Source organism: Streptopelia decaocto, assembly GCF_964273445.1.
Source record: "Streptopelia decaocto genome assembly, chromosome: 6".
Classification (NCBI taxonomy): Eukaryota; Metazoa; Chordata; class Aves; order Columbiformes; family Columbidae; genus Streptopelia; species Streptopelia decaocto.
The window spans coordinates 35,817,708-35,841,447 of record NC_138660.1 but is presented as its reverse complement, the minus strand read 5'-3'; the positions used below and the strand labels follow the sequence as shown (position 1 = coordinate 35,841,447).

The 23,740-nt window shown below is 43.1% G+C and overlaps 1 protein-coding gene across 2 annotated transcripts in view; it reads left to right on the top strand.

The window, feature by feature from the left end:
- The first annotated feature begins 3,581 nt into the window (after positions 1–3,581).
- VWC2L (von Willebrand factor C domain containing 2 like) overlaps positions 3,582–23,740 on the top strand; it is a 51,695-nt gene continuing 31,536 nt past the window's right edge. For both annotated transcript variants that reach the window (XM_082055589.1, XM_082055590.1), the window contains exons 1-2: positions 3,582–4,082; positions 6,211–6,677. In XM_082055589.1, coding sequence (XP_081911715.1) covers positions 6,267–6,677 — 411 coding nt within the window. In that variant the 5' untranslated portion in view covers positions 3,582–4,082; positions 6,211–6,266. The remainder of the gene's footprint in view (positions 4,083–6,210; positions 6,678–23,740) is intronic.

The window sequence follows — 23,740 nt, the reverse complement described above, 5'->3', positions numbered from 1 at the left end:
ACCTGACAGTTCAGCCTCAGGTATTGAGAAAAATTTGTCTCCAGGCTTTTATCTTCCTCTGAGTGTTGTATCAAAGTGCCTTTGTTAGTGCACAAGTAAGTATGCTTCATTAAAAAGGAGCTTTGTATGACAATTATGTAATAGGTTTTGTTTGCTTTCCTAATTGGAGAACATTCTGAAAGAGCAATAAAACACAATTTGTTCCCTCTTTCAAAAACGAAACATCTCCTTTTAGAAGGAAGGAGGGAGTAAATTTGCATTATAATGAGCAAATTGTTATGAGTGTGTAGATCAGTGTTGACATAAAGGGTGACGGAAATGAGATGTTCTCATTTTGTGTGTTCCCCTCCCCTTTCTTTCCCTCGTACATGCATTTGCCTGTGCATCCTGCTTCTGCTGAGCAAAGAAGTGGCTGTACTCGCAGTCAACAATAGTAACACAACAGAACTCAGCTAACAAAAATTCATATGAAGTGAACCATTCTTCACTAGGGCTGCCTCGTAAACCTAAACCCTGTCCCCAGCAAGTAATAGCAATGAAGGCACATGCAGTTTACTATTGCATCTCCTAGCTAGTTGATTTTTATTGTACCTGTTTTCCTATCAGTTTTGTCATTTCCCAATACTGTCAGAATATTGGCATGGACTAGCCAGATGAGAGTGCTATCGTTTTGTTTCAGGTATATGACTCACCTAGCAAAAAGTTTTGGAAAACGCACCATTGGGGTCTGTCGCTGCCCTGCTGCCAAACTGGGGAGGGGGGCGGACAGGCATGAATTAGACACTGAAGCTGTTGTTTCAGGTATCAGTCTGTCCTGCTCTTACTTTCTGCAACTGAACTGCAGTTGTCCAAATCTTTTCTCCTTCCCACCCCTCTCTCTTTGTAATGAGTGGGTTCGTTATGTTTTTTAAGAAGCTCAAAGTGACATTAAACCCCTGCCCAGCTGTTGTGGTGTCAGGGCTCCAGGCAAAATGGCATTTGTTTGGCTCCTGGAGAAGTCATTCCAGCGACTGCCTGGAGAGCCTGGCTGCAAGTGAAATCCATATGCAATGCTTCTGTCAGCAAAGACTTGCTGGAAGAGAGTTTATAATAAATATTCACATCTGCTGCTTTGGACACTCTAATCCATCCTACAGATCTTTGCTGTGTCAGGCTTTGTTCTAGATGAAGAATCTGGGTAGTTATAAAGGTTTGCAAATAGGGCATATTTATCACAGTTAGCTCTACTTTCTAGTTCCCTTTCTTGTACAAATATCTATGACCACGCTAAACATAACTTGGGATTAAATATTCTCAATGCATTTGTAAGATGTTTTAGACTATGTGTTATTGCAATAATTGGAGAAAATGGCAGTTGTTTACTCCCTGTGCTGTCAAATGAAGCCATTGGGTCTTGATGAGCTGAGTGGAGAACATCATTGTCATTAAATAGTTTGAATGGAGGGACAATATATTCCTTGCATAAACTATACATCACAAAGGCACAGCCAAGGCCCTATGGCTTGCACATTCTTGAAACTGGGAAAGATTCCTCCATAGTAACTTCTGTTGGGCAATATGTTCCCATTGACTACTTGGCAAATAACCGAGAAGACTAAAAATAGCAGAATATCTCCTCTTTTTCATAATCTTCCCCAAAATTATGACCTCAGTGCCAGATTGACTTTGTCAGTGTCAATATTAATTATTCCTCTGCTGGTGATGCCTTTGCTTTCAGAGAGAAAATCCTGATACACACAAAAAGAGCTGTAATAATTTGGAGGATATATTGAACTTGCTCCTAATGGAAAAAAAGTGTTTGACCAAGATCATGACTGGCACTACAATGATCCCAGTGTTGGGAGGACCACATCAGCTTTGAAATGAATGTATTGATCCTTCTTTTTTTTCTTTGGTACATGAAACTCATTATTATTGTAGTTAATTTCTAAAAAGGAGAGAGTTTTTATCTGATGTCTGGATAAGTAAAAGGTGCTTTAAATGTATCACTTACCAGCTGTTACCTCTGCTTTTATTTAAGCAAGAAGATAATAAACTGTTACAAACACATTCTGCCTCCTTAAGAATGATGAAAACTGAGTCCATTTGCTTTGTAAATAAACACAAAGAAACTAGGAACTCCTTGGAACCTTTTTTAGGTTTTGTTTTTTCTACTGCTAGACCCAATTCTATACTAACAATTTAATGATGGTTGTTTTTTCCATAGTGATACAAGGGAGCAAGGCATTCAGTTCTGTTAGATGCCTGACCTCCTTGAAATTCAGCTGAAAACCCACATCTTCATTTCTCACAGAGCTGTAGAAGAAAAGCAGTGTTAAGAGCATAGTCTGATGCTGGTATCTCCAGGTATCAGAAAAGCATGTACTTTTCCAGTGCTTGCTCTGTGTGTCAGAATATGGCCCTGGATAATTGTATCCAAAATATAAGTAAAATAGCTGTGCTTCTAAGGAGTAGCATGTTAGGGTCTTCAGATTCACTTAATCACTCCAAAATCCAATCTTATTATTACTGACCTGTCCAACTTTCTGTTAATTTATCTCAGTAAACAGGAGTATGCACGGGCGTCTTCAAAGTGATGCTCTCGGAACTTCCACCGCCACTCTCTCGCTCAGCCTTTGCAAACCTCGATAACTTTCCTTTGAATTCCAGGTTGCATCCTGGCTCTGGCGAGCAGCGATGGATGCGTTAAGGTTCTGTGACTCGAGGCTGAGCATCTCTCCAGCCTGCGGGGCCGTGGCGGCCAAGTGTGCAGCATTCTCTTCGCTCACAAGGCAAAGCAGCTGCTCTCCGGGGCTGCCAACGGTACAGTTTGTCTCTGGACCTGAGGACCTGCACGCTGCTTAATGTAACCTTAATCCCTCTCTCTCTCAAAAAAAAAAAAAAAAAAAAGGTTTGACAATATAGCAGCGTAGTGGTTTTGTAATTAATGTTTGCAGTGGGAATAATCTCCCTAAAGGAATATGATTCCGCATTTTATCCAAATAAAATCCCCAATTTCTACCTCTTTCTGTTGACACTGTGTTTTTCCGAACATCAAGAATCTCTCTTTTGGTGGTTTCTGGAGAAATAGCTTTACAATGACGCCTAATGACAGAGCAGACGAATTGCAGGGAGATTGATTTTTAATGTAACACAGCACGAGATACCAGAGCCGGGCGCCCCTTCCCCAGCGCCAGCCTGGGCGAGGACGTGAAGTTTTAATAACGCAGAAATGGGGGATTTTTTCCCTGAAGCGAAGGCTCCGGACGCCGCCAGGGCAGCAGGGATGAGTTGGGCAGCGCGGCGCTGAGGGACCGGCCGCCCCAGCCGGGCGGGGAGCGGCGCTGCCCGGGACCCCGCGGAACGGCCGCCGCCCGCGGGGATAGCGCGCCGCTCCGCGCCATGGCGCGCCCGCGCTGACACCCGCGGGACGGAGCGCTCCACAGCTGGATATCTCCACCCCCTCTTCTTCCCCCCCTTCCCCCCAAATAATTAATTATTATAATAATTATAGGAGAGAGCGCGGAGCTGCGCGGCCCAGCGCAGGCATGCGCGGTCCCCGGGCCGGGGAGTCCCCGCAGGGGAGCCGGGCCCGCCGCGGGGGCTGCCCGCCCGCCGGCCGCGGGGCTCCTCCGCCCTCCCTCTCTCCCTTTCCAGCCCACCACCAGCCCCCGCTCCCCCCTTCCCCCGCCGTGGCAAATCTTGAATCGCAAGAAATCCGCTGGGCATAGGGAGGGGATAGAGATGTTTGGGTTTTTTTTCTCTTCCCCCCCACGCCTCAAGACCTGAGGAAATCCAGCCCAAGTTCGCCGCGATGACTGTGCTGCTGGCATCGGGGTTTCTCCGCGGCATCCCTGCCTCTGGACCGCCTCGCCGCTGCTGGCTTTGAATCCTGAATGCTGGGTTAAAGCTTAATTCTCATGTTGTGCTTGCTGGGCTGCCGCTTTCCCGTGGTTTTGCGATGGGAGGTGGAGGAAAAGGGATTGTCCGTGAGTCAAGACTGAAAATGTGATTAGGAGGAACTGCTTTCACTAATCTGTTTCTGACCTTTTAGTCCATGTTGGCCTGTGACCCCTTTCAGCTTTCAAATCAAGCCTGATTAGGTAAGTGTAAATTATTCACTTGGGGTGAGGGAAGGCAGATAGAAATGTTTTACTTAAAGACTTACCTATGATCCTGGCCTCTCTCATGATGGGAAATGATGAGAAAGTTCAGCTGTAAACTAATTCTGAGCTGAGCAGCATTTGTTTACTTGTTGAAATCTCTCCGTGCGAGACGTCTGCAGTCTGTCCGATTTCCAGGATCATTACTGAGCCGAGTGCTCATGAGTTGCTGTGGGACATTTCAGATACTGTAGCAAAATATAGTGATCTTATTTATGATCTTCAGATAACTTTTTTTTTTTTTAATTTTGACAGCTTCCTCATAAAACTTTAAAAAATTCTCTTGATTATGTCACATTTCCTAAGACATGAATTCATTTGCTTCTGCCTTTTTTTTCTTCCCTCCTAAGTGTTCACCAATCTGCAATATTGCAACCTACCTGTGGCATTTAGGTGGGCGAGATTTTCTGCTCTGTAAATACATAAAGTAGATGTATCTTCATGAATCACCTGATTCCCAAACAACATGTTCCAGCAAATATTGCTGATAATAGTAACAGGCTGCATAGTCCTTGTGATGGAAACGTAGCTAGTACTTCAATTAAGAAGATATATTTTGAATTTGATAAAGCTTGTGTAATATCCGGTGTCTCCCTCTGTTGTGGCTTTGGAAAAACTGCTTTGTCAACGGGAACCTTTAGCTGCTTCTCTAGGATTAAAGCTTTCTCCTGCTCCTGCTTTTTTGCTTTGATTAAGGGAGAATTAATTGCTGAACATCCGCAGTCCACCAAAAATACCGATACATAAAAAATATCCCTCACGGGGGTGGAGGGGGCAGATTGTGTTTGTCTCTGTGTGGGTTAATGCATGTTTGTATACACTGCGTGTATCTGTGTATGCACACTCCAGCAACACAGCAAGAGAAGGAATGACACATACATCCAAACAGGCCATTTTTGGTTTGTGCCAGCAACTACCTTCATTGTTCCTCAATCCAGGTAATGCTAATATTTCATCTAATTTAAAAGTTCCCTGGTATAGTTTGCCCAGTTCTCTTCAGAGAGGCCAGAAACCCTTCTGCTGCTGGGGTTGCATGGGCTGTTGGCTGGTGCGCAGGCAGGATGGTGTGTTGGTGGCAGTGGTGTGGCATTGGTGGCAGTGGTGTGGCAGTGCCGGCAGCCCGTAGCACGCCCAAGATGCACAGGGAGCCTCAGGTCGGAGCTGGCTCTCCCCGGCAGCACTGCAAACCTCCTCTCCCTCTCTGGGTCAGCCCTCAGCTCAACCACATAAGCAAAGCTCTCCAAAGGTCGGGCTGTGCTACATCGCTCCTGAAGTTTTACGAAGGCTCCAGCTTAGTAAGACAAACCCATTTCAGCGGCTCCATGCATTACAGAGGCATTTGACATCCTGCTCTCTGTGATTCTCTCTGGGAATTACTGAAATGCTGAATAATGGAGAAGGTGAATTACATCTTTGCTTTTGTCGGGATTATACAGACCTGCTGCAGGCTGGGCTGTGTCGATAGCCCAGGTAGTCCCTTTCCATCTCCAGAAATGCTGTAAATAAAATTCTGGACTATTCCACCTCTCACAGACCAAGGATAACCCAGCACCAGTGTTCATATTGGACGCAGATCTACCTACAGATTATGCTTATCTCATTTTCAACTCAGGTTTCCCACCTCAGTCTAATGAAGTGGGCTGTTCACCATACATAGCACGGAGGGACAGTAGCTACAGCAAGAGGTTAAGACCATGCTTAAGCCTGGGTTCAAGTCCCTGTGAACTGCCCATCACCATGAGTTTTCAGGCAGCTAGTTTAACTTCTGGTGCATCAGAAAACTCAGCGGCACAAATGAGGAAAGTAAAAAATTAGCTGATTCTGTGAACCACCATTTCTATAGAGATGCTTTGTGGGCATATGCTTTCAGGCACGTATGTCTAATTTATGTATTTCATACATTTTATTCTCTTTAATTGTGAAGAGGCTTAATTCAAATGAAGTGATAGTTACCTGTGCAGTTTGAAAGCACTGATTTATTCTGGGTGCTGGTTGAAAGTATGGCTATTGTAAGCCAATAATCCTTAGAATTTTGAGTTTGTTCTCAGTTAAAACTATTTGTTTTCAGACTACAACACTGGTCTCCCTATGGAAGCAGCTGTTTCTATCTGGCTTTGAGATCCCATGGAGAAGCTGAGGAGGGGGATGGCTCTTCATATCCATGAAGCCTGGATACTTCTGGTTGTAATCCCTGCTTTGGTCACTCCAGCTGCCATCAATCATGAAGACTACCCTGCTGATGAAGGGGACCAGACCTCCAGTAATGACAATCTGATCTTTGATGACTACCGAGGGAAGGGCTGTGTGGATGACAGTGGCTTTGTGTACAAACTGGGAGAACGCTTTTTCCCGGGACATTCCAACTGTCCCTGTGTTTGTACTGAGGATGGACCTGTTTGCGACCAACCAGAATGCCCTAAAATCCACCCGAAGTGTACAAAAGTGGAACACAATGGATGCTGTCCAGAATGCAAAGAAGTGAAAAACTTTTGTGAATATCATGGGAAAAATTACAAAATCTTGGAGGAATTTAAGGTATGAAACTCTTTTTTCAATATTTAATAATAGAATGCTGTAGGAGTTGTATTTCTGTTGGGGACTCTCAAAGGCACTCAGTATTTGCTTACTGCTATTAATGAATGCCAAAGCTGAAGCGCTTTTTAGCTGTGATGCAGGTCTGGCTAATGTAAAAGCTGCCACCTCCCCCCTTAAGTGCACTCAGTGAGTACCAATGATCTGTCCAAAGTCCCCATGTGAAATGCCAGCCCTCCGAATCTGCTGCTCCAGACAACATCCTTCTTTGCTGATAGCATCAGTCAGGTCAGACTACCAACGGTGTCTGTAAAAATGCTGATAAACCAATACTGAGTGCTTTTTATGAACCCCTTTTCCAATTTGGATAGCAAAAATTCATGGCATAGTACTGAGAGTTGTTACTCATAACTGTATGAGAATGCAAGTAAGTAGATTGCAAGCTATATTTAATACTTCCATTTCAACTGTGATAAGGCTGTCTAGAATAGCAGAAGATTAATTTCTAGGCAGATGACCATCTCAAGTAATGAGAAATATGAGGTTTAATTGTAATTCCTATTAGGAAAGTTGTAAAGAAATCCTTCTGGAATATATCTTAAAAGTAAGACCAGATTTTCAAAACCCATGACCCGTTACACAACCTGCATCTCTCATTCTAATGAGATTGATTGTATGTTTTCTGCTAACGAAAATAGCATTTCACTACGAAGAACAGAGTCCGCAAAGGCAATAGGTACACACAAGTTTATTCTCTCAGGTCACATAGCTTTGAGATTCTTACCTCCATAATTAACAGAAGCCTATAACTCTTCATGGCTCTGTGCCTGATCTCATTATACACTTGCCAATTTATTCTCTTTTCTGAACAATGGAAGTACTTCCATATAGGTCTGTGTACCTCACAAGTTCTCAGTAACATAGATCACAATTTCCTTTTTCCCAGATATCGTCCTTTTCAGTGAATGCAGTATTTAGTTCCTTTCTTCTGTCTATGTTTATGTTAATATTTTTCTCTCCATCTGTAACTGCAGTCGCTCAGTTTAATGTCATAGACACAAAGCAAAACAAACACATGAGGAACATCTCCTTGAGGGCCATCCCAATCAACCTGTTCTCTGCCTTGTTTTGCTGATGATGCTGATCTTGTGAACTGCTTAAATAACAGTTTCTTCTTGCCCTAGGAAGTCCTAGCCCAACTTTATCCGACAATTGTGCTTCAGTGGCCTGGTTTTGAGTCCTGTGTTGTGAGGTGGTGAAGTGTCCCACCGAGATGTAATTCTGGCACATGGTCAGGTTCTTATGTGAAAGTTTTAAGGACTCTTTTTGGAGTGATTTTAGGAAGGAGAATAATAATGAGGTGGATTATCTCATTAAAGTATATTTTGCATGTGAATGAAGTACAAAAGTACTAATCACTTTTCCTGAAAGAAATAATTGCACCCTGATAAGAGATTAAAGGATAGAGAAACATAATTTAGAGGGGAAAGGCTATTAGAGAGAGTTAAGGCAATCTGGTTCATTGTTTGCTGTGTTCAGAAACTGTGCGGTGTTGTGTCGAAAACGAAGTTTCAGTATCCTCTGAGAAATACAAAGTAGATGGTGGCACTCGACTCTCGTACATGGTAACCTTCAGTCCAGGACTAACGTGAGCTCCTTCAGACTTAATATAGTTGACAGTCAAGGTTTTGATCTGGACCTGTGTTTTGCTGTGAGCTTGATACCTTGTCGAATAGAGTAAAAAGTGATTTTTTTTTTTTTTTTTTTTAAATCTATGTGTTTGCCTAGAACAAATAGTGAAACTCTTTTTCCCCCTCTCTAAGTAGTGGAAGAGATTCAGGCACTAGAAGATTACTTTGTACTTCCAGGGGTGGGGGGGGAGAAAAAGAGCACCCATGAGTTTATAAATGCTATACGAGAAACAAAACTTCAGGATGCAGTAAACTGCTGCCATGAAGTGATATCTTGACTTCATCAAATCATCCAAGCATTTTACTGTTAACTTGAACCTAATGAAGGTTTTGCTGCCTTTCTCCACAGAAGAAATTCTGAGCAGTCCATAGGATTTGTAGGCTCTGAGGTCTGCTTTTCCCTTGTCCTGTTGAATTGATAAGGTCTGAAGACTTTCTCAAGTCCATTCCATGCACATTTAAGTCTGTCTTTGCCAGAGGAAGAGGCTTTCTTCAGTTGTTCTGACTCAAAACCGGGCTGCTTTCAGTGGAAACAAAGGCACTGTTTTATATGGGCTCATAACCCTTTTGCCCACTTGATTTACTTTTGCTAATATGTTGGTTCCAAATCATCATAATCTGTAGAAGTGCTCATCACTGCTTGGTTACAGCTGAAATTAGCCTCCATCTAAAAATCTTTTGCAAGTGTGTCTGTGAGTGTATGTACACAAAGATCCATACTTGCTCTACTAGTATTACCAGGACTGACTCATCTTGTAGAAATTTCAATGTCCGGTCTTTCACAAATTAGATTTTTTTTTTCTCTAGGGAATTTTTTTCTCTAGGATATCAAAATATGTGAGAGATTTCCATTTGGCGGAATTTTCCTGTCTCTTTTCTAGGTTTCTGTTTAGGTTTGAGGTGAGTAATCCAAATGTGATTTAATCTTTTTCTTACCACTGGCAGTAACTGTGACTATCTCAGGGGAAAGGAGTAATTATTAAAGATCCATTTATTGAATATTTAGCTTTCTTCTAGTGAGTTGATCTTGTATCTCTGATTTTTTTTAACTCAAAACAATCATAAGTGCAAAATATAAACATGCCAACAAGCCATCTAGCTTAGACAGCTGTCCAAATGTTTATGCTTGTGCCCCTAAGCCGTTAACACGTACAAATGAAATGCTGAACTGAAGTTCAATTGTTAGTCTAAACTCATTAGTAGTTTTTCTTGTATCCTTTTGTAGAACCTTGTATCTCTGACAGATGGTTCAGTAACCCTGTGTAGCATCATCATAGCTCTGCTATGGGTTCTGGGAGATCTTTGTGGGTTTGGGGCACCAGCTGTCCGTACAGAGCCTGGTTTGCCTGGGACTGGTCTCCAACTTGGGCTGAGCCTGCAGTTCCACCTGGAAACCCCCCTAGAAAAGGTCAACATGTTCTTTTCTAATGCGAATCAAGATCTGACTCAAGTATGTCGAATGTATAGATTGCTGCTCAGTGTTCAGGATTTTGGTTCCTGTGGAGCAGTACGTAGGAAAAAGGGGAGGTCTGGTGGCTTTTACTGGGATTCATCTATCTCTTTCCTGTTTCATTTTCCACTTCTCATTGGCCTTGAATCTGGTCTTTGGGGTCTCCTCCGGCCCCCTGCAGAAGTAAACGTGGAGTGTCAGGCAGCTGTGGTGGCTGCAGGGAAGGTGTGAAGAATGCTCCAAGTCTCAGCCAGTCTCTCTGTTTTCTCCAGAGAGATCTGTCAGGGGCTCTTGGGGTCACTTAGCAGCTTGCTTTTACTCCCACACATCAGCTGTGTTTTGATTTCTGTCCTGGAGGTTAAGGTCCGAGTCCCAAGTGCTCCGTGCTTGCCTGTACTAGCGGAGATCTTTCAGAGAGGTGGTTAACACTCCCCTTTCTTCCCAGAGACAGAAAACAAGCAAATAACAATTCAGAGAGCAGTCTCAGTTATTGTAAGTACACATGGTTGTGTTTTAAATGAACATTCCCAGACAACAGCTTATGTAAACTTGAGGAGACAGTGTGCTGCCAGCGTGATGGATGTTCATTTGGCAGCTTATGGAGAAATCGTGCAAATGTCAGTGAGACAACAGTTTTCCGAAGTGCTGATTAGTTTTTACTCTCCCGCATAACTTGCTGACAGATAAGCATGTGTCTACCCACATTTGAGAAGTGCAGTCTACAGTGTGGTTAGGGTATATTTGTAGCCACAGTTAGAACCATTGGAAGAAGATTAGGTTGTCAGTTTGAAAAGTCCATAACCACTTCTGAACTTCCCAAATCTCTCAGCACCCAATACAGGCATATCCAAAACCACCTTCCATGGACCTATATTTATATGTAGCAAAATACCCTTGCTGAGAAATGGATGATGGATTCACAGAGACTGTCAAGCCAACAGCTTGAAGCATTCTCTTCATTTTAGACCCTGTAGGCAGGAACTGCTCCCTGTCCCTGCAGGAGAGTGAGTCCTGGGGACGTGGTTTTTGGTAACATGGTCCAGACTTCTCAAAGTCAGTAGCGGAATTTTTCTAGCTGCACACATTAAAATATCTCCATTTGCCTGGCAGGACATTGGGTGAGTGCTGCTTTGGGTGGGAACACGAGAGGTTTTGGCATCACAGCTTGGCCTTCCCACTAATATTCATGTCAGGAGAGCAGCTTCGACCCACAGTTGTGAACTTGGACGCAACTCTGAACATCAAAGGTATTTCTTGGGTGCTCTTTGGTGGCCCCATTCTTCCTGCCAAACACAGACCTGCAATTTCTTCCAGCCATTGGCTCTGTTAATGCTTAACCTCTGCCTTTCATCTGCCTGCCCTTTCCAGTGACTTTACCTCCTTGTTCTCTCCCCTTCCACCTTCACTGCTCCCATCCCAAACCCATCCTTGCTCAAACAGTCCCTGGATGATGCCCAAACATTTGGCCCTTGCAGCAAGCACAAGCGTAGAGGGATTGGAGAACAACCCCTACCCCTGGGCAGGCATTCGCACTGTGGCAAAAAGAAATAACAAAACCAAACTAAAAACAACAACAAAAACACCAGAAAAGGAGAAATGTTCATTTTATTTTTGGTCAAAATCTCCACTCACTTGAATATGGCCAGGAGTTCATTGCCAGAGTACTGCTTTATTTTTCTTTCCCATGTTTCCTGCCACTATATCTTAAGTTCATTGCTTTGTTTTGTCCATAAATCATCTGTAATCCTTCAGCTAGGGCTTCTGTTTCTTGCTGACTTTATGTCTTCTTGAGCAGCATTTTGCACAGTAGGGATTGCAGCTCTACCAGGGATCTTCAGGTGTAATCAGAATCCAAAATAAATGAGTAACTATATAAGCATAGCATTATCATATGCTCATTCTCAGCTCATTATGGAAACCTTTACTTCAGAACAGTGGCACCTCCTTCTCCTTCTTTAATGCTCTTTAAAAATGTTTTATTAATGCAATTATCTCAATGTAACTTAACAAAATAAGACTTCTCATCAGAAGGCATTAGCACATGCAAGAGTGTATTCAGCTGCTATTCCAGTATCTCTCAGTCCCTGAAATGCAGTGTGTCCATTCTGTCACTGGAGAAAATGAGACAATGAAATAAAAAGGTGTTTCCCTACCCCCAGAACCATGCCAGAAATAGAATTTAAGTGGTGCAAACTGCAGCTTTGCTGTGACCACTAGTTACCCAGCCTGGGAGTGCAACCTCGTCAAATATGAATGAAACACTTGGGACACTCCTGAGGCGTTACTGACGGGATGATGCTGTTAGGTGAAGAGTTTGTTGCAGCCCTGGGTCACAAGGCAAGGTGAGGGAGACATGTCCAACCCCGCAGTGCCTGCGGGGGGTGCAGGGAGATGCTCCAAGGGTCCCTCAGCCCTGCCCAGGTGGATCGAACTGTCCAGCTGCAGGTTTGGGCCGTGGACGCTGGGGTTTATATCAGTGTGAGATAACAGAGATATGACACCTGAAGTCTGACAAGCTTCGTTAGGCCACAAGAAGAACAAAGTGGGGAGAAAAGGAAGGTTCTTTACTGAGCTTCTCCTCTATGAGTGTTCAGTTTCTTGGTGAATCTTGGAAAGTGTTCAAATCATGGCAAGCTGATCATCATAAGAATTAGCATTATTAAAGCCTTTTGGTAGTATACTAAACAGTCATCCAAATTGCTAGTAGTTTGTAGATCTTTGCCCATAAATTACAAGAAACTGATTACTAACCCAAGCCAGCATGGGGCCCCAATTTTAATATTGGCATTTTTCTCTCCAAGATATGTGCAGCAGGTTTTTCTCCTACTATGATTCAAATGAATGGGGCTTTTTTTTTTTCCTTGTGTGTTCTGCAATTTCACGTACGGCTAGAAAATCATAATACAAAAGAAATTTCAATAACATGCCTGTGCTTTAATAAAAGGAGCCATGAACAATGCCAGCTCTGAAGATAGCATACAGCCATTGAAATCAGACAGGGGAAACAGAACATCAGTCAGATGGAAAAGTATGATTTATTATCTCCCTCCTGGCAAAATTACAGTGACAATGTCTATGCAAAGGAATCTGAAATTACTGACTTACTGTATTTCTGTCATAATTTGTGCTAAGAAAACATACTAAAATAGATAGGCATGTCACATGTTGATCTGTAGTGATACCTATTTTTTAAGTTATGTTATGTACTTAGCTACTGATTCTGTAACATATATATTATATTATGCACAAGTATATTATTACAATAGGTGAAAGAAGATGGGCTGTATTCAGAATTTGGCTACAAAAAATTCATGCTCTTGTTTTCCCCACATCACAGTAATAGATGGAGGCCCCAAAAGCTCAGAGCTCAGCAGCACCAGCTGTGCTACACACATACTTTTTCAAAGCTCCCCATTGAAATAGATGAGACCCAGAACTCAAGCATCAGCCTGTTTCAAAATCACCAGGAATTAAGCATAAGCCTGTGTTTTAATCACAGTGCACTGGTGCAGGAGCACGGTGCAGAATTTGGCCTGTACGTGCAAAGCCCGAGGGGTTGGTGTTTTTTCAGTAAATATGACACAGGAATTAACATGTGCCCAGTGCTTTTTCTGCCAAAGCTGTGACTGGGCTTTCAGATATTCGCTCCAGGAAATAGCCCATTGGCTCTGCTTGCTTCCAGATTTGGGGGCTGTCCAGAGAGCTACTGAGAGAGAGGAGATATCTCTGCACAGCCGGAGAAGAGGCTCTGGCACTTCTCTCCACTGCTGCCGGAGCCGTGCTGTTAAGAAAATAGGATGTGTTGTACGTGCAACTGTTACCAGCTCCTTCCAAGAGTGGTGAAATCAAGTCTGAGGCTTTATTATCATGCCAGACAATGCTCAATGGGGCCAAGGAGAGAAGCGCTCATCCCTTGGCTTTCCCACGCTATGTCCTCTGTCACCCGAGATGTTTCTGTGGGGATGGTGAACGTGAGGTCCTCAGGTCGTCAGCTTGTGAAGAAGGATGTCATCCATAGAAATGTTGACAGATTGTTGGCGAGAAGTTTTTTAGAAAACTGTTTCCTACCAGAGTGAGGGGAAGTGCAGGTGTGTGTTTGTTGCTACTGGAATGTGCTTTGTGCAGAATTGTGTTCATTAAAAATAATGCTCAATTAGCTAATTATCCTTGTTATTGTTTTTAAGGCTATAATTAGGTAGGTTATGTAGTCACAACATTTGGTTGAGTTGCAAAATAAAAATACATGTAGCATCAGGCTTTCTTACTCTTTGTTCTGTGGTACAGTTCAGAGGTAATTCTTTGGGCATTATAATGCAATTTGTGTGCCTGGGGAAGCATTAGGGTTTGAAGCAGCTCCGCAGAGCAGGGAATCTGTCAGTCTGTTAACTGTGGTCATCCCAGGCAGGAAAACCTTTCTGACTGAGAGCTGACCCAGTGTGCTCCCAGTGTTAGCAGACCCCAGCGTGTTCTCTCATCACAGATAACCTATTCAAACCCATTTTCATTCACATCCTTCCCAGCTTGTGCTCATAACTGAGTGTGATAGCATTCCTCAAGGGTCAGAAACCTCCTGGACCCTGGTGGCCTCTCTCCTGAGGGTTTAAGCAATAGCAACTGCATACAAGTGGCAGAAGGGAGAATTTGGTAAACACCTTCTCCCTAGTAACCAGCTGGTAAAGAGCTGCTTTATTCTGTTGGGCAGGTTCTCTGCCGCTATGGACTGCTGCATCTCCATGGATCACAGATGGCCCATTGCGATGTTACACCCATGTCAAGTTCAATACCAGTTAGATACTCCTCTGTGGAGTTTGCATGATGCTGACCTGAGATAAGGATTTGCCTGAGGGAGCTCTCATGAAGCCTAATCCACCTTGCCAGCTGCCAGAAAGTAAAAAGGCTATCAGAAAAGTACAGATAGTGGAGAATGAGAGAGAAAGCGCAATCAGGAACAAGTCAGTATTTGATATGATGTGTTTGCCCCACTCCCACCTCTCAACATGCTAGGAAAACAGGGCTGGTGTCAAAGCCCAGGAGCAAAGGAAACCAAACCCACAGCAAACCCCGGCAGACACATGGTGTTAACTCACTGATACAACCACAACTCACTGCTTGTCAGGACAGGGCTTTGAAGCAGGTCCTGGAGACAACAAAGGAGAAGGGGATGTGCTGTGGATGTAAAGGTGGGTGCTCAGCACCCTTGAGCTCCTTTACCCTCAGCAATGTAAAGGATAAAGGCAAGTCATCTCCTAACCACTCCTTGGACGTAGACTGTGTTTCAGCACTGAAATTCGTGGGTTGATTCCTTCCAGCTGCCTGAGCTGCATGGGGACACAGAGCTTGTCTTCTGGTAAAGCAGACTCACTGCAAAGATTGCATTCATTTTGGCCAAACACCCATCATCTGGGTATCTTGTGAGTAAAGAGTCACAGGGCCAAATCCATCAGTGGCATAAATCTACCTGCCCTGTACTGTGGCTGTGGAAAGTGCATATGACAATCCAGACAAGAAAAGTGCAGGAGCAGGAATGGGACCATGATCCAGATCTCCTCCCAAGTGATGGCTGGTTATGTTATACCTACCTCCTTAATACAAATTCAGTATTTTGGCAGTACATAAAGCTGATCTCGCCACTTTCTCCCATCTTTTGACGTGAATTAAGAAGGAAACAGCAGATTCAGGTGTAGGGAAAGCATATGTTAAAAGGGATCAGCTTTCTGACCAGGTCCTTGGTTCCATTCTCCCTGCCCCAGGAGGCTTTCTTCTAGATGTGCCTCCTTCATTGATAAAGGCAAGAGCAGACATAGAGGGGAGAGCAGGAAGCTGCCAGCTGGGCTCGTTTTCCCTGTTGATATTAAAAGGAGCTTAACAAATGTGGAGCACGCAGGAACATTTTGTCTGTGTGCAAACAGGACTGCGCATCGCACGTTGGAGCCACAGTCCCATCTGTCATATCTGTAACCTTTCGAAAGGAGTCCTGTTCCCTGTGCACTCAGCATGTCTGAACCAAAAAAACTATTGTAATAGAGTCATAAAAATTATCACCAAAGTAATAGAGACCTCCAGTCCCCTCAGGCCTGGGGTAGGTGAGGTGCAGCTATTGTCAGGAATAAAATGAGACATATATCAAAACAAAGAGAGTGTTCTTATGGAAGAAGTGCAAAGTCATGTTGTTACAGAAAGATCCACTGCTGCTCTCGGGGGAGAAAAACAACCACGAGACTGCAGTGTGCAGTATGCAGCTCCCGTGGAAAAAGGGCCAGGGCTCAGCTCAAGGTTGTCTCTAATCAGCTAATGGAGGAGTCACTCTCCAGACCTAGACGTGGTTCCAGGAGCCTTTTAAACCCATCAGGTTGTATGATGCGTAGCAAATACATGATTACAAATGTCTTGATGCTATCACAATCCTGAATCATCAGATATGGGCCCTGGATGCCCACAGTGAGGCATGTCTTCTGTGCTTCTCTCCCTCAGCTGGCTTACTGATCTGTAGCAGCTCCCCAGGAATTTTTACAAAAGGGTGGCAAAGCTAATGTTGTTTCCAAGTATGGACAGGCGTAGTCTGGGGCTAAGGGGAGGAGAGGTATACGTGACCTGGGGGGATTACAGCATCTTTCTGCCTTTCTGTCTCCAGAATCCAAGCCTGGTCACCAGCCTGCTGGAAAGACTCTTGTAGCTGTGAATAGACAAGGAGCAGTTAGGAGAAACTAAAATTGAGCTTTGGTTAGAGAGCTGCAGCAACTGTATGCTAAGAAAATAGGCAAGTCTTCTTCAACTTCCTTGTGATGAGGCTACTTTGAGTGTAGGATGGGGGGTCACCATTTGTAGAAAATGTTTTCAGTAATGTATTTATGTGTGTTTTGCCCTTTCTGTTGAGTGAAAAATTTGTCATTACATTTAAGTCTTACATTAGTAATGTTTGCCTGCGTATTGGGGGCTCCCTTAGAAATACAAGATCTCAGCATCCATTTCTGCCTCATCTTGGAAGCCAGCTCCTTGTGTTACCTGATCTGCAGTGTGGTGCAAGCATTTTTCAGTTTTTGGATGGCACAGTTCATTTGTATTGCTAGTGCTCCAATAAGCAGGATACAGCTCCAGTTTTTCACTGTGAATAAATTATCTAATGACTTAGTAGTTTATTCCTGTCGCAAAATCATTTGCAACCTGATGGTGTTTTCAGTGATTGTACTCCTGTATAATCACTTGCCAGATTGTTTATTTGAGCAACTTTTCACCTCTGGAAAATCCAAGTCATTACGGTTTCTGTGTCATAATTGATACTGTGTCTCCACTAAATGGATGGATGAGTTTTACTTTTTTAAATAAGTAGCAAAAATGAGTAAAATTTTTGCTCTATGCAAGTTCTTGTGCTGGCACACATGCATGCACACACACAGAAGAGCCATTGACCAAACTTTTAACACAATTTAGATGGTTATGTATGGGCTGCTATTAGTAAAGGCAAAGTGAGCAGCCCAGAAGAGAAGGTGATTTCAGTCTTGCCTTCAGGTGGGACCAGCTAGCGAGCGAGCCTGCTCTCCCCAGTTTGGCACCTGCAAAACTCCTCTGTTGAAAGCTTTCTCTGAGCTTTCCTGCAATCTCCTGCTAATCTGCCTGAGATCACAGGCAATTTCAATAACAATGAAAATTATTCTAATTTCAACTCCAGGAGTATTTTCGATGAATGCTATTCCAGTTTCTTTTTTATTCGTCTCCCCTGGTTTATGACTTCCCACCTCAGCCGTAATGCAGAAACCATTTTTGCCTCCGATTTTATTCATCAGGTCCTTTTTCACTTTCTTCCCTTTCTTGCTTCCTGCCAATAAATTCACCACCTGAAACTGTAGCTACAAAAATCATTTCCATCAGAATTGCCATTGTCCTTAGCATCATTAAAAGTTACAGCTACTCTTAAGATGTAAGTGCCCAATTTGACAGACATCACTTTACATCGCTCTGCTTTTCCTGCTGTTTTATCTGCATAGAGCAGGATGCCATCAGTCGAGCTTGTCTGAGGAGGGAGACAGAATGTGATTATCCATATGAGTGCTGGCACACAGTCTCTTGTAAACGAAAAGATGGAGAAATTGGCAGCAGTGATGATTTACAGCTTTCCTTCCCTTGGAGTCCAGCACTTGCAGGGATGGGACACATCCAGTCCTTCCTGGGGACATGTAGGCAGGAGGTGCATGTCAACGCAGCTAATGGATCCGAATCTAAGGCAAGGCACTGACAAATGTGTGCAGAAGTACCAGGTTGGAACTATTGCATTGAAAGCCGCCTTGGCATCAGTAGAAATGATTTTATCTCCTTTTTAAGGCATTTGCACCTCTTTTTCTAACATGTTCTCTAAGGGGGAGAAAGCATTGCAACTCCATGTTCAGTGAAACTACCACAAAAAGCATTTTTCCCTTTGCAATATAATCTAGAAAGGGCATGTAGTTATGCACCATTTCCTTTTTGGCGTTTAAAGGAGGTGGGAGCTAACAGGCCTGATTAAGGTCTGCAGTGATATCAGGAGTCCTGGCATCTGCTGTGCATTTGCTCTGGTGTGATGGATCCTTGGGTTTCCATGGGGCTCAGAAAGAAAGCCCACTGGCTTAATTTCTTGGTTGTGCACCACTTCAGATTCCAGTCAACCAAGCAGATTTTTCCAGTCGTTCAGCCCATTTTGTAAATATACCTATTTGTCTGTGAAAAGCATCACTGGCCCCAATAGCAGGTCTATTCAATTCAGTGGAAATACCTAAATTGTCTTCTACTAACTTGAACAGCCCCTGCATGATGATCAGTATGTGCCTATTGTACCATGATTAGATGGTTGTAAACACTTAGATGAAACTTTTCTATTTCCTTCCTCAAAAGAAATGTCAAGTATTTGTGATATAATAGTTGTGAAGTCTGTATTGCTCTGTAGTTGTTTGCTAGTAGCTGTGTATAATTGACAAAGGGCTGTTGTGCAGCAGTCAGACAGCACGAGGACGTGGTCCTTATGTGACCTAGTCAATGAGATGAAGTCTGAGATTATGGGATATTCTTACACAAATACCCTCTTCAGTCTTAGCTGGAGAGTGTAGGAAGGAGGAGGAAGAGAGCAGCCAAATAAATCCTGATAAATGTATCTCAGAACAGATGAGTAGAAGGCAATTGCAAGAATTTGCAGTAGCTCTGAGCAAACCTGTACGCTAGTTCCAGCAAAGGTGTAAACCTTCTTCCATGAGGCTGAAAACCCAGGTACGAAGAAAGTACCACCAAGTCTTTTCTTGAAAAGGTAAGGAGAGATACAAAATCTTGGGAAATGACTATTCTAAACATGCCTGGAGGAAATCAGGAGCTGTCATCTAAATTCACAGAGTGGGAAGTCTCAAGGAGGAACAGCTCTGTGTATAGTCTGTTCTAATGGTACAAGATTCACTGACTCTTGAAGTACTTAGGTGCCAAATAACACTTTGCTCTCAGACGGTGGCTTGGAGAACAAGTACAGTTTTCCCAGCTCCCAGAGGAGCGTAAGCTGCAAACCCTCAGGGGTTAATCACAGCTGATCACAGGAGACTGCAGCCTTAAAGCTTGGTCTGAGACCTACTCTGAGCTGAGTGACAGCCCACATTCAGCACTGAAATGAGTGTCCTTGGAAACCACACTTAGCCTGGTGAATGTGACAGCAGAGCAAAATCACTGAGGAAAAACGCTTCTGATTGACAGAACAAACAGGTAAAGAAAAAGTATCAATCAGATGTCATCTTCAAAGTTTTTCGTTTGTCTTAGGTAAATCACTTTCTTTCCACCTCTCTAGAGATGTTTATGTAGAAGCAGCTAAGACTGATTGACAAGCAGACATGTAGACAGAGAAATCGTTGTTGCAGGCAGGGAAGAGGAGGACTGCAGTATAATGTTTCATATATATATAGATATACGTATATACTTCTTCCATTCACTCAAGGAGAATACTTACTGCTCAGGAATACACTCTTGCAGGGCAATCTGCCTGTGACAGAAAAATCCTTCACATTTTTGGGACAGCAGAGAGGTGTTTTAGTGTGCTGTAGTTGGGGACAATGCTTGAGCAGAGAGTGAAATACAGGTAAAGTTCAGTAGGTATTTGGGACAAGAGAATTTCTATGATTAAATGAGATGTCTCAGATGCGGTAAAGCAAGATCTTGCAAGATCTTGCCTAAAAACTTCAAGTTTTGTGTGTCACTTATTTTTGTGATTGTTCTGGCTGCCCTGGTCAAAGAAAATGATTGATTCAGATTTCTTCAGCTGTAGGAAAGCAGTAGAGTAGATTTAGAGTAGATAAAAGAGTAGATTTAGACACTGAAATTTGAAATCAATTTTCCATTTTCTTTTATCCATTTCTGCTTTAAGTTTGGGAAGAATCAGGCTATTTTTCTGAATAACTGTTTGATCACACAATCTGTCTGTCTATCTCCCAGTCCTTCTGGATGACTTGAGGGGCTGTTGGAGCTGTCCAAGTGTAGACCTGTCAGGGGTGTGAAATTTTTGTGGGTTTATGAAACCTAAAAAAAGGACTCACCAGTTGCCCAGCCCCACAAGAGAGGGAGCCCCTTATCACTGTAAGGAGTAGCTGGATGATGTTAGCAACATAATTCCTACACGTGCTGACATTTACTTCTGAAGAGAAGGTGAAAATAGTGGGACGTGGTGTGTGTACAGGTGCAAGAGTGAAGGTTAGAAGATAAAGTATCCACATCTGGTTTGGCTTCCTCATTTCTCCTGCTTAGGGTGTACCTTGTTTCTCTTTCTGTTTCCTTTGCTGTCTTTTTCATTTGTTTGTTTATATAATCTATCAAGTTTATCATTATGTGCTCATGCACATAAAATCTTTATTAGCCATGTGAATACTCTATTCTCTGTTTTAATTTTCCTTCCTTCTTTCTTTGTTAACAAACTCTGCTGATTGCAGATGTTTCCCATTTGACAACACCTGAGACTAAGGTTTTCCAGCCACTCAACAAGATGAGTGCTGACTCCTTCCTCCGGCTGCCCCGCTGTGTGGGACAGCGCCATACCCTTGAACAGTAAGGAACCATGTGGTTCTTGGGTGGGTGTTGTGGCTGGGCACCATGAACATCCTTTCCTTTTGGACAGTGGTGAGAAAAATGTTTCTGCACCAACTTCTGTTGAAATCCTTCCTAACAAATCCTTTGCTAGAGAGTCTTCTAGAGATTATTCTGCCTTGGACAGGTGGAGTGAATAAATCGTCTTCAGGCCCAAGTCTTTTATGGTCCTTTAATCTTGACACTTTTTCCAGAATATCACTTTAAGGGACACCAATAAAGCATTTCCACTGTCCATGTGGGAATGGCATAGCCTCTGATTTGTGTCCTCTCTCCTTCAGACTTCTGAAACCCTTTGTATTTTTTCAACCTTGTTTTTCAGTAGGGATGAGAGTTTCTTTTCAGGAACCGGTGTCAGCTGGTGTTTGAACTTCAGTGGCTACAAAAGAGTAAAACACCCCTCTTCCATGGGGGATGAACCTTTAAATTGGGAATCAGGAAACAAAACTGTGGGACATCTTTCACTAGTTTCCTCTTCTTCACTGATTCCAAATTCATAATTTCACTGCTTCACCTACATACTGTCTGTGTAGATAAACAGAGGAATTTTTTTGGCCAGTGTCCTGTAGTTGTTCCACAAGAAGAGTACCTCCAGGGAAATTAATAGCTGGGATGCAGAGCTCACAGACAACAGCAAAAAGATGCTCAATCAGTGTACTTGGGGCAAAGTCCTTTCTGAAAGGGCAGAGGTTTACAAATCAGATCCCAAAGCACATCTTATGGGAGAAAGTACCTAGACATTTGTGAAAGAAGTGGGCAGGAAGACCAGATTCACTTGTGGAGGAGAGGAGCTGGGTAAGAACCATGGTAAGGGGCACTGGCAAGTGAACAAAATGGTCAGGTAGAGGAAGATCCTAGAGGCAAGACTAAGTAGCTTGAACTTCGTAAGATGGGGAAGAGGAGGCAGCTGAGAAAAGTCTTGTCGTTCATGCCAAAGCAGCCTTTTCATTTGCTGGCTGCTCATTCCGTGCACCGCCAAGGTGTGCTTTCCTTCTAATTGCGTGTGGTTCTTCCCTCTTGAAAAGCTGCTTTCAATGTCAAACAACATCATGGTTTATTACAGTGTCATTTTCAGGTTACACCAACAACGCAAAAGCAAAAGCTGTGTGTGTCATGTCTCATTTACTCAGTTGCAGAGTCGTTCGGGGTCATCTTCTACTTGTGCTGATCATCTTCAAGCAGTAGATTGGGCTGCAGACCTGGGAATGCATCACGTATTTCTTAGCATTGCAGCCACTAGAGTAGTGAAGATGGGGACGAGTCCTGAAGGATACATCAGTGAAAGCCTCCACAAATCACAAGATCTAGTTCTACTGCTCCATATAATTAGCCATTAAAATGAGTAAAAACAAAGCAGCAATTTTCTTATTGATTCCTTAGCAAATAGTTCGTCTATTTTCTTTTGTATTGTTTCTTCTTATTAAATAGCCTTGAATAAGAAATGCCAGTCAAATTAATTTAGATTCCTGGTGCTTCAGACAGAAATCAAAGCAGGATTGAATGAGGGAAGATAATTAGAGAGAGGAATTCCACCTCCACAGACTTCTTCCCTTGCTCAAGGAGTGCTGATTTTGTCTAAATTGCCGAAGCCCTGAGCAAATGAGAGGTGATGGGAATTATAGACTGCAGACGCTGAGACAAAGCAAGGGATGCTTTAATTAGTGCATTTTAAGGCAGAAATGAATTTCCTGGGAATAAATTATTTGACTCGAGACATATGGTGCTTCTTAGAGGTGAACTGAAAAGCTTTTTACCTGCCAGAACCAGGGCTCACAGGTTGTATCTGTCTTGTAGAAATGAGTGACACATCACTGGGGTCTGAAACACATGGGAATGAAACCTCTGTTCCTTTGCATCTCAGTTTTTTTTGTTTTTTTTTAATATGGAGGAATTCCCATTGCTGCAGATTCCCACCAATGCAACAGAACACAAAATCTTTTCCAATACCCATATTTATTTGTTCAAGTGTTAGTGATGAACTTAACCACTGCTGAGGGGTTGGGAGTTATGTATTGAACCTACAGGTACTGAAAGGAAGTTATTTACCTTTCAAATTCTCCTCTTATTCTTCTTTCTTAGCTTTGTTGTCATCCTTTCATCAGACTTGAGCACACATAAGGACACCAGGAACCTTAAAACACTGACCTATTTTTCAATAGATTTCCACAGCTTTTCAAAGGGTGAGACAGTGACAACTCTCTACTATTTGGAGGTAGATAGAGATTCCTGTTAGCATTGACAGAGCTGAAACAAAACCATTTATCTGAATGCTTTAATCCAGAAGTCCCTGACTTCAGCAGAATTATTCAGGCTCTTAAGTGTTTACATATTCTATATACATATTCTGTATTCCCAAGCTGTTGGGAAGGTGTTGCTGTATGTTGTTTACATATTCTTTGCGAGACAGTTGTTCACAGGTGTTGCTGTATGTTGTTTACATATTCTATGCGAGACAGTTGTTCACAAACCATGTTGAAACAGGCAGGAGTGGGCTCAGGACCAGATCTAGTGGTTCCATTATGGGAGCGCTCACACCCACCTGATGTAGGTGCTGCACAAACACAGAATGGAATGGTTTTGCCCCTCCAAGAACAACACTGTTTTCCTCTGCTTGGGGTTTGCTGGCAGTGGTGGTCTGCAGGAGATATGAGTATCACCTGGAAAATCACCCTGTCCTTCCGAATCCATCCTTTCCTGGGAGGAACCACCACTGATAATCTTCCAAAAATCCTGCTCTCACATAGGTAGAGCAGAGGTGCTACCTAGCGGTTTTGGCTCGGACTTTTTTGACAAAGGGATCTAAAATCTCATGAAAGCTAAAAAACCCCACACCCTCTCTGGGAAAACAA